A 12,073-nucleotide genomic window follows, 5' to 3' on the forward strand; every position below is an offset into this window, starting at 1 on the left:
ACCCCAAACACAACTCCAAGACAACCACTGCCTTGCTAAAGAAGCTGAGGGTAAAGGTGATGGACTGGCCAAGCATGTCTCCGGACCTAAACCCTATTGAGCATCTGTGGGGCATCCTCAAACGGAAGGTGGAGGAGTGCAAGGTCTCTAACATCCACCAGCTCCGTGATGCCGTCATGGAGGAGTGGAAGAGGACTCCAGTGGAAATCTGTGAAGCTCTGGTGAACTCCATGCCCAAGAGGGTTAAGGCAGTGCTGGAAAATGATGGTGGCCACACAAAATATTGACACTTTGGGCCCAATTTGGAAATTTTCACTTAGGGGTGTACTCACTTTGGTTGCCAGCGGTTTAGACATTAATGGCTGTGTGTTGAGTTATTTTGAGGGGACAGCAAATTTACACTGTTATACAAGCGGTACACTCACTACTTTACATTGTAGCAAAGTGTAATTTCTTCAGTGTTGTCACATGAAAAGATATACTCAAATATTTACTAAACTGTGAGGGGTGTACTCACTTGTGTGATATACTGTATATTTTCACTTGTAGTGTATTAAAGTAGTCAAAAGTGTAGTATTTGTTCCCACATTCCTGTCAAACCTGTGACTCTACAAAGTTGTTGTATGCATTTGCAGTTTGTTTTGGTTATGTTACGGATGATGTTTTTCCCAATAGTAAATCATGTATTGTGGAATTTTGAAGTCACTTTTATTGTAAATAAGAATATAATGTGTTTCGGGAACACTTCTGCATTAATGTGGTTCCTAGCAATGATTACGGATAATCATGAATGAATCGTGGATAATGATGAGTGAGAAAGTTAGACATAAATATCATACCCCCCCAAAAAATGTTAACCTCCCCTGTTGGTAAAGATGAGAGGTTAGCATGTCTTGGAGGTGTGACCTTCGTATCTCTAATTTTATCATTGTGTGCTAGGAATATGGGACCAAATACAACATTTCTGACCACTTCCATACACGTGTGTGATTCTGTACAAATATTTATAACACCTTCAAATGGTAGGACGAGATACACAGAGCTTACATTTTTAAACGGATAAACAGAATGTTGGAAAATACCCTAAAGTAAAAAGTGACATTCTGTACTGTCACCTCATATGAAGTATTTGATCTCAAAGTGAAAATGCTGGAGTATAGACCCAAATGAAAAGTTTAAACTTCACTGTCCAAATAAATTTGTAGAGGAGTGCATGTCGATTTGGCTAAGAGAGGCAGAGCCTAGATCGCCCTTAAATGGTCTTAAGCACTGGTGTTCCAGTGGGAGTAGTGGGCTAAGCTGCATGTTAGAGGATTTTTTTCAAACAAACCCCAGATCAGTAAGAAAAAGCAGAGACCATAGAGACAGAGACACTCCCAAGAACGCTAAAGGCTACTGAGACAGTAACCACTACAAAGTTTTTGCCCAGACTTGGTGTAGAGCCAGGACCAGGCTGAAGGGTTGAGGGTAACAGACTCTGGCAGCCAAGTGTACATGCATACCATCAACCTCTGCACTGCACTGTGATGGCCAAAGGACAGTGGGTCTCTTTTCCACAGTCTAACGTCAAGGTTTTTACTGACTGCTTCTATGATATCACAGATGTTCTGTGCTACCATCACTCCTGGCTAGCTTTTATGTAGCATTTTGTAAAAAGTTTAGTAACACATTACTTTGCAAATGGTGTGATAGAAAGAGAATGTAAGTGAATTGAAAGCAGTGAGCCTGAAGGCTGGTCATATCCAACCTGTCCGGCACCACTTCTCTAGCAATGAGGTCATTTTGTTATTCTGTCTATAAAAAAAAGAGGATGTCTTGAAATAATGTGGAGAGTATCATTGGAAAGAAAGCTACACAGCTCTCCGGGATAACCACTGGCAGTACGACTTTATGTCTAGAAAATAAACAATGAATGCAGGCTTTGTATGTTCCTTTGTAAACCGATAATGGCGTGCCATGATTTTGGCAGTAGTCTTGTTTACCCATCTACTTGGTTAGCGTGAGGAGTGAGGAGCAGCTGACTGGTGTCTCCCAGGCCCTCAGCCCCTAACGTCCCAGGCTGCTCAGCCCTCTCTGCTTTCCATTAGTGACAGATGAGGAACACTGTCAAAGACGCTCAAACCTGGCATCATTCAAAAGGATCGAAAGCAGGGATAAGATTTGTAAGTTCTGAGAAAGGTTGGAAGTGGTCCACTCCACCCTGTCTCTTCCATTCTGCGCCCCCTCTCTAAATCGATAGCTTCTGTTATTCTCATAAATCTATGATGTTTTGGAATCGTCAGTGGGTTTAGGATTAACTACCATGGATTACAGACTTTGGACAGCATTTTGAAACTGAAGGATGAGTTTGATTAGTTATGGTTGCACCTTGAATCCGGTTGTTTCAGCACAATCTGATTCTACTTAGAAAACACATGCTCCACTTTGGTACCATCCGGGACAAAACAGAGCTCAAATAAATAAGAAAAACAAACATTTCTTTCATAAAATGGACTGCAATAAATAACAATAAGTTAATTCAATCTTAATAAATACATCTTGTGTGTGTATATATATATATATATATTTATATATATATATAAATTGTAAATATATTGGATTTTACATCAATGTGTCGTACCAGACTGTCTCTTTGCTATAGGACTAAACCAGTCAACAGGTTCCCTCGTTCATTGTGAATGTAAACGTTAAGCTCCAGTCTGTGCAGTGAAACCAGAACACTCTGGACTGCAGCTGGAAATACTTGTCAAGAAGAGTTCTGCTCTCACTGTATGCCTCATGATCTGACTACGGAAAAACAGACGTTTTTGAGGAACAATATCCTGAATTCCTCTGATTCCGTCTCAGCAGCTCCATTGCAGGCAAGCCTGTGAGTGTAACAGCATGGTTCCACAGGGAAATGAGAGCGTATCCCCTGTAGGCGTCCAAGAACGCGATCCAATCATGAAGTGAATACTGAGCTGAATTGACGTCTCTTTTAAAGACCGTTACGCTGAATTTCTAAGTAATTAAAATTCTATGTAATTATAGCATAGAGGAGTCCCTTCTCCACTGTGACCTGATCTGGGCTCTGAATCAGCCTAATTACTGGAGGTTTGGGGACCACACCATCCCTGCTCACCCCACAGCAGCCTCTCAGGAGTGGGACACAGGACATGCTAATACTGTCCATGGTTCCTAAGACACCACTGGAGTGGACTGTATCCGTCTCATGTTCCCTTCTTTTCCCATGTGTTCCTTCATTCTAAGAGACAATACCAGCCTCTGAGAGGCTTTATGTTACTGCTCCTTCTCCTTTCTGTCTGTCTGTCAACCTTTCTTTCATTCGTCTCTCCCAGAGTCAGACACAGCCACATTTGCGGGCGGAATGCTTCCGCAGAATGTGGTAGTCCTCGTTGTTGTCATCCAGGAATGACAGATCATCATCAAACGTGATTGGTCGACAGCAGGTGCGGGAGGGTGTGTCCTTGACCAGCTTCTTGTTGTGGGTGAGGTTGTTGAGGATCTTGTCATAGTTGGTCTCTGCATCTGAACAAGGCCCGCTGCAGTACCGGAAGATCAGCTCCTCTTTGGTCCGGTAGCCCAACCCTAAGTCTGTGACGTTGAGATGGACCTCTTTTAGCAAGCAGCCTCGTCCTTCAACCGGCTTCATCCGCTGCTCCCCTCTTTCACGGCTCCTCCCTTTGCCCCCTCGCCCCTGACCCTTCTTCTCCCCACGCCCTCCTCTCCCCACTCCTCTCCCTCCCCCTCTTCGGTCTATGTTTGCTGCTCCTCTCTGTCTCCCCTGCTCTCTCTGCTCCCTCCTTCCCCTTGAGCCGCCGGCGGGCTCTGATGATCTTCGCAGTCTGCCAATGGTAGCCTTGATAAAATCCATTACATCCTCAAACTGGTCCGGATATGGGCCTGTGATGTCATCTTTAAGGGAGAGAGGATGCAAAGAGGAAATGACTGATAATGCAATAGTGAATTCAATGCAATAAAATGACAACACATAGAGTCGTAATAAACAATAGAAGTAAAAATAGTAATGACAACAATTTGAATGGTAAATCAATATTGAGCATCTCCATGACAAAGTAGCAATGCTTAAGATAACTGTTACAGCTGGCAGTGCCATACAGAGGATTGTTTTAGTCTTCCTCAGTCATTTTAGGCAAAGCCATATATTAAGAGTTCAGCCAGGTTTTATTCTCGCCATGTTGGTGATGTAACAATATGTCAGTGCCTCTGACAGTTCCCTATGAAATGACCCACTGCAAACAAGCAAAACAGAGTAGCGAATTTAACAGATGTTTTTATTGATTGGCATTGGGGATAATGTGTCTCCAAGTCTGTACTGTGTTGTGGTGTCGACAAATTGCATATCTGCTTTCACTGGACATCTTCATAGGTTTTGAAACTATCAGAGAAACAGCACAACATCAATTATCACTTAGCTACGGCTATGGAGGAGAAAGTGGCGCTCTCAGAACATTCAGACACAAACCGTATTGGCACAAGTCTTCTCTAAATGTGACTCTGATCTTAGTTCTAGGTCTTGGAATGGACATCCTTCTCTTTCCCTTTTAAAACATTGAATCAGAGTTTACAGCCCCTCCAGAAGGGAATCATACGGAATGTGACATCGAGTAAGAACAGATCTCTCAGAGCACCTATTCTGCTTCAAATTCAAAACATGCAGGGAGCCCTCTGCCCTCTGCAGAGGGGAACAAGAAGAGACCTAGAGAGTCCTGATCCTTATGTAATACATGTTGATTCTATTATAGTGTAAACCCCCTCCTGCTCCACAGCGCATAAGCATCTCGCAACCCACTCAGAAGAAAACATTATTGTGAAATGACTCAATTAGTATGGCACTATTACCCAACAGCAATCAGGTGTATCACGTTTTTATTATGTTTTAATGTGCGTGCGTGTATGTTTGTGCATCTGTGTATTTGGTCGGTGGAGGTAAGGTTAGTAGAGGGGCTATGCTGGCCTTGACATGTTTCCTCCAGGCCTCAGTTGACTGGCCTGTGTGTGGTGGGCACAGGGCATCCAGACAGGTTCTGTAGTGTATCTGTCTGGCAGGTGGAGATGTCAGTAACCCAGCCTCTCTATGGTGGTGGGTGTCACCTGTCTCACCCGTCCCACTACCAGGGAACAGGTCATCTGATCCACCCAGGTTCAAAGCTGATTGGGCCGTATCGGGTGAGCCAGGGGCCAATCTGTTTAGACACCCTGTGCCTTTTTTATTTAGACACCTCCTATTGTGTGTCTATCAGCTGATATAGAGCAGACAGACAGGGGTAGGTACAATTCTATGTGAGCAGACAGACAGGGGTAGGTACTATTCTATGCCAGCTGACAGACAGGGGTAGGTCCTATTATATGCCAGTAGACAGACAGGGGTAGGTACTATTCTATGTTAGCAGACAGACAGGGGTAGGTACTATTCTATGCTAGCTGACAGACCGTGGAAAGGTCCTATTCTATGTTAGCAGACAGACAGGGGTAGGTACTATTCTATGCCAGCTGACAGACAGTGGTAGGTACTATTCTATGCCAGCAGACAGACAGTGGTAGGTACTATTCTATGCCAGCTGACCTACAGTGGTAGGTACTATTCTATGTCAGCTGACAGACAGGGGTAGGTCCTATTCTGTGTCAGCTGACAGACAGGGGTAGGTCCTATTCTATGCCAGCTGACAGACAGTGATAGGTAATATTCTATGTCAGCTGACAGACAGGGGTAGATACTATTCTATGTTAGCAGACAGACAGGGGTAGGTACTATTCTATGCCAGCAGACAGACAGGGGTAGGTACTATTCTATGTTAGCAGACAGACAGGGGTAGGTACTATTCTATGTTAGCAGACAGACAGGGGTAGGTACTATTCTATGCCAGCAGACAGGCAGGGGTAGGTACTATTCTATGCCAGCAGACAGACAGGGGTAGGTACTATTCTATGCCAGCAGACAGACAGGGTAGGTACTATTCTATGTGAGCAGACAAACAGGGGTAGGTACTATTCTATGCCAGCAGACAGACAGGGGTAGGTACTATTCTATGTTAGCAGACAGACAGGGGTAGGTACTATTCTATGTTAGCAGACAGACAGGGGTAGGTACTATTCTATGCCAGCAGACAGACAGGGGTAGGTACTATTCTATGCCAGCAGACAGACCGGGGTAGGTACTATTCTATGTTAGCAGACAGACAGGGGTAGGTACTATTCTATGCTAGCAGACAGACAGGGGTAGGTGCTATTCTATGTTAGCAGACAGACAGGGGTAGGTACTATTCTATGTTCGCAGACAGACAGGGGTAGGTACTATTCTATGCCAGCTGACAGACAGTGGTAGGTCCTATTCTATGTTAGCAGACAGACAGGGGTAGGTACTATTCTATGTTAGCAGACAGACATGGGTAGGTACTATTCTATTTCAGCAGACAGACAGGAGTAGGTACTATTCTATGCCAGCAGACAGACAGGGGTAGGTACAATTCTATGCCAGCTGACAGACAGTGGTAGGTCCTATTCTATGTTAGCAGACAGACAGGGGTAGTTACTATTCTATGCCAGCTGACAGACAGTGGTAGGTACTATTCTATGCCAGCTGACCTACAGTGGTAGGTACTACGCTGTGCCAGCTGACCTACAGTGGTAGGTACTATTCTATGCCAGCTGACAGACAGGGGTAGGTACTATTCTATTTCAGCTGATAGACGGGGGTAGGTACTATTCTATGTTAGCAGACAGACAGGGGTAGGTACTATTGTATGTCAGCAGACAGACAGGGGTAGGTACTATTGTATGTCAGCAGACAGACAGGGGTAGGTACTATTCTATGCCAGCAGACAGACAGTGGTAGGTACTATTGTATGTCAGCAGACAGACAGGGGTAGGTACTATTCTATGCCAGCAGACAGACAGACAGGGGTACGTACTATTCTATGCCAGCAGACAGACAGGGGTAGGTACTATTGTATGTCAGCAGACAGACAGGGGTAGGTACTATTGTATGTCAGCAGACAGACAGGGGTAGGTACTATTCTATTTCAGCTGACAGAGAGTGGTAGGTACTATTCTATGCCAGCTGATAGAAGGGGGTAGGTACTATTCTATTTCAGCTGACAGAGAGTGGTAGGTACTATTCTATGCCAGCTGATAGAAGGGGGTAGGTACTATTCTATTTCAGCTGACAGAGAGTGGTAGGTACAATTCTATGCCAGCTGATAGTAGGGGGTAGGTCCTATTCTATGCCAGCAGACAGACAGTGGTAGGTACTATTGTATGTCAGCAGACAGACAGGGGTAGGTACTATTCTATGCCAGCAGACAGACAGTGGTAGGTACTATTGTATGTCAGCAGACAGACAGGGGTAGGTACTATTCTATGCCAGCAGACAGACAGGGGTAGGTACTATTCTATGCCAGCAGACAGACAGTGGTAGGTACTATTGTATGTCAGCAGACAGACAGGGGTAGGTACTATTCTATTCCAGCAGACAGACAGTGGTAGGTACTATTGTATGTCAGCAGACAGACAGGGGTAGGTACTATTCTATGCCAGCAGACAGACAGTGGTAGGTACTATTGTATGTCAGCAGACAGACAGGGGTAGGTACTATTGTATGTCAGCAGACAGACAGGGGTAGGTACTATTCTATTTCAGCTGACAGAGAGTGGTAGGTACTATTCTATGCCAGCTGATAGAAGGGGGTATGTACTATTCTATTTCAGCTGACAGAGAGTGGTAGGTACTATTCTATGCCAGCTGATAGAAGGGGGTAGGTACTATTCTATTTCAGCTGACAGAGAGTGGTAGGTACTATTCTATGCCAGCTGATAGTAGGGGGTAGGTACTATTCTATTTCAGCTGACAGAGAGTGGTAGGTACTATTGTATGTCAGCAGACAGACAGGGGTAGGTCCTATTCTATGCCAGCAGACAGACAGTGGTAGGTACTATTGTATGTCAGCAGACAGACAGGGGTAGGTACTATTCTATGCCAGCAGACAGACAGTGGTAGGTACTATTGTATGTCAGCAGACAGACAGGGGTAGGTACTATTCTATGCCAGCAGACAGACAGGGGTAGGTACTATTCTATGCCAGCAGACAGACAGTGGTAGGTACTATTGTATGTCAGCAGACAGACAGGGGTAGGTACTATTCTATGTCAGCAGACAGACAGTGGTATGTACTATTGTATGTCAGCAGACAGACAGGGGTAGGTACTATTCTATGCCAGCAGACAGACAGTGGTAGGTACTATTGTATGTCAGCAGACAGACAGGGGTAGGTACTATTCTATGTCAGCAGACAGACAGGGGTAGGTACTATTCTATGCCAGCAGACAGACAGTGGTAGGTACTATTGTATGTCAGCAGACAGACAGGGGTAGGTACTATTCTATGTCAGCAGACAGACAGGGGTAGGTACTATTCTATGCCAGCAGACAGACAGGGGTAGGTACTATTCTATGCCAGCAGACAGACAGTGTTAGGTACTATTCTATGCCAGCAGACAGACAGGGGTAGGTACTATTCTATGCCAGCAGACAGACAGTGGTAGGTACTATTGTATGTCAGCAGACAGACAGGGGTAGGTACTATTCTATGCCAGCAGACAGACAGGGGTAGGTACTATTCTATGCCAGCAGACAGACAGGGGTAGGTACTATTCTATGCCAGCAGACAGACAGTGTTAGGTACTATTCTATGCCAGCAGACAGACAGGGGTAGGTACTATTCTATGCCAGCAGACAGACAGTGGTAGGTACTATTGTATGTCAGCAGACAGACAGGGGTAGGTACTATTCTATGCCAGCAGACAGACAGGGGTAGGTACTATTCTATGCCAGCAGACAGACCGGGGTAGGTACTATTCTATGTTAGCAGACAGACAGGGGTAGGTACTATTCTATGCTAGCAGACAGACAGGGGTAGGTGCTATTCTATGTTAGCAGACAGACAGGGGTAGGTACTATTCTATGTTCGCAGACAGACAGGGGTAGGTACTATTCTATGCCAGCTGACAGACAGTGGTAGGTCCTATTCTATGTTAGCAGACAGACAGGGGTAGGTACTATTCTATGCCAGCAGACAGACAGGGGTAGGTACTATTCTATGCCAGCAGACAGACAGTGTTAGGTACTATTCTATGCCAGCAGACAGACAGGGGTAGGTACTATTCTATGCCAGCAGACAGACAGTGGTAGGTACTATTGTATGTCAGCAGACAGACAGGGGTAGGTACTATTCTATGCCAGCAGACAGACAGGGGTAGGTACTATTCTATGCCAGCAGACAGACAGGGGTAGGTACTATTGTATGTCAGCAGACAGACAGGGGTAGGTCCTATTCTATGTTAGCAGACAGACAGGGGTAGGTACTATTCTATGTTAGCAGACAGACATGGGTAGGTACTATTCTATTTCAGCAGACAGACAGGAGTAGGTACTATTCTATGCCAGCAGACAGACAGGGGTAGGTACTATTCTATGCCAGCTGACAGACAGTGGTAGGTCCTATTCTATGTTAGCAGACAGACAGGGGTAGTTACTATTCTATGCCAGCTGACAGACAGTGGTAGGTACTATTCTATGCCAGCTGACCTACAGTGGTAGGTACTACGCTGTGCCAGCTGACCTACAGTGGTAGGTACTATTCTATGCCAGCTGACAGACAGGGGTAGGTACTATTCTATTTCAGCTGATAGACGGGGGTAGGTACTATTCTATGTTAGCAGACAGACAGGGGTAGGTACTATTGTATGTCAGCAGACAGACAGGGGTAGGTACTATTGTATGTCAGCAGACAGACAGGGGTAGGTACTATTCTATGCCAGCAGACAGACAGTGGTAGGTACTATTGTATGTCAGCAGACAGACAGGGGTAGGTACTATTCTATGCCAGCAGACAGACAGACAGGGGTACGTACTATTCTATGCCAGCAGACAGACAGGGGTAGGTACTATTGTATGTCAGCAGACAGACAGGGGTAGGTACTATTGTATGTCAGCAGACAGACAGGGGTAGGTACTATTCTATTTCAGCTGACAGAGAGTGGTAGGTACTATTCTATGCCAGCTGATAGAAGGGGGTAGGTACTATTCTATTTCAGCTGACAGAGAGTGGTAGGTACTATTCTATGCCAGCTGATAGAAGGGGGTAGGTACTATTCTATTTCAGCTGACAGAGAGTGGTAGGTACTATTCTATGCCAGCTGATAGTAGGGGTAGGTCCTATTCTATGCCAGCAGACAGACAGTGGTAGGTACTATTGTATGTCAGCAGACAGACAGGGGTAGGTACTATTCTATGCCAGCAGACAGACAGTGGTAGGTACTATTGTATGTCAGCAGACAGACAGGGGTAGGTACTATTCTATGCCAGCAGACAGACAGGGGTAGGTACTATTCTATGCCAGCAGACAGACAGTGGTAGGTACTATTGTATGTCAGCAGACAGACAGGGGTAGGTACTATTCTATTCCAGCAGACAGACAGTGGTAGGTACTATTGTATGTCAGCAGACAGACAGGGGTAGGTACTATTCTATGCCAGCAGACAGACAGTGGTAGGTACTATTGTATGTCAGCAGACAGACAGGGGTAGGTACTATTGTATGTCAGCAGACAGACAGGGGTAGGTACTATTCTATTTCAGCTGACAGAGAGTGGTAGGTACTATTCTATGCCAGCTGATAGAAGGGGGTATGTACTATTCTATTTCAGCTGACAGAGAGTGGTAGGTACTATTCTATGCCAGCTGATAGTAGGGGGTAGGTACTATTCTATTTCAGCTGACAGAGAGTGGTAGGTACTATTGCATGTCAGCAGACAGACAGGGGTAGGTCCTATTCTATGCCAGCAGACAGACAGTGGTAGGTACTATTGTATGTCAGCAGACAGACAGGGGTAGGTACTATTCTATGCCAGCAGACAGACAGTGGTAGGTACTATTGTATGTCAGCAGACAGACAGGGGTAGGTACTATTCTATGCCAGCAGACAGACAGGGGTAGGTACTATTCTATGCCAGCAGACAGACAGTGGTAGGTACTATTGTATGTCAGCAGACAGACAGGGGTAGGTACTATTCTATGTCAGCAGACAGACAGTGGTATGTACTATTGTATGTCAGCAGACAGACAGGGGTAGGTACTATTCTATGCCAGCAGACAGACAGTGGTAGGTACTATTGTATGTCAGCAGACAGACAGGGGTAGGTACTATTCTATGTCAGCAGACAGACAGGGGTAGGTACTATTCTATGCCAGCAGACAGACAGTGGTAGGTACTATTGTATGTCAGCAGACAGACAGGGGTAGGTACTATTCTATGTCAGCAGACAGACAGGGGTAGGTACTATTCTATGCCAGCAGACAGACAGGGGTAGGTACTATTCTATGCCAGCAGACAGACAGTGTTAGGTACTATTCTATGCCAGCAGACAGACAGGGGTAGGTACTATTCTATGCCAGCAGACAGACAGTGGTAGGTACTATTGTATGTCAGCAGACAGACAGGGGTAGGTACTATTCTATGCCAGCAGACAGACAGGGGTAGGTACTATTCTATGCCAGCAGACAGACAGGGGTAGGTACTATTGTATGTCAGCAGACAGACAGGGGTAGGTCCTATTCTAAGCCAGCAGACAGACAGGGGTAGGTCCTATTCTATGCCAGCAGACAGACAGTGGTAGGTACTATTGTATGTCAGCAGACAGACAGGGGTAGGTCCTATTCTATGCCAGCAGACAGACAGGGGTAGGTACTATTCTATGTTATCAGACAGACAGGGGTAGGTACGATTCTATGCCAGCTGACAGACAGTGGTAGGTACTATTCTATGTTATCAGGCAGACAGGGGTAGGTCCTATTCTATGTTATCAGACAGACAGGGGTAGGTCCTATTCTATGTTATCAGACAGACAGTGGTAGGTACTATTCTATGCCAGCAGACAGACAGGGGTAGGTACTATTCTATGTTAGCAGACAGACATGGGTAGGTACTATTCTATGCCAGCTGACAGACAGTGGTAGGTACTATTCTGTGCCAGCTGACCTACAGTGGTAGGTACTATT

General features: G+C 45.4%; 1 protein-coding gene across 1 annotated transcript in view; it reads right to left on the reverse strand.

Annotated features, from left to right (window-relative positions):
* Positions 1-1,257: 1,257 nt before the first annotated feature.
* The window catches only part of LOC124000218 (glial cell line-derived neurotrophic factor-like), a 31,005-nt gene continuing 20,189 nt past the window's right edge, over positions 1,258-12,073 (reverse strand). Inside the window, exon 3 of the mRNA XM_046306430.1 lies at positions 1,258-3,915. Within this exon, the coding sequence (XP_046162386.1) occupies positions 3,341-3,915 (575 nt within the window). The 3' untranslated portion in view covers positions 1,258-3,340. The remainder of the gene's footprint in view (positions 3,916-12,073) is intronic.

The sequence above is a fragment of the Oncorhynchus gorbuscha genome, linkage group LG16, assembly GCF_021184085.1.
Source record: "Oncorhynchus gorbuscha isolate QuinsamMale2020 ecotype Even-year linkage group LG16, OgorEven_v1.0, whole genome shotgun sequence".
In the NCBI taxonomy this organism is placed as follows: Eukaryota; Metazoa; Chordata; class Actinopteri; order Salmoniformes; family Salmonidae; genus Oncorhynchus; species Oncorhynchus gorbuscha.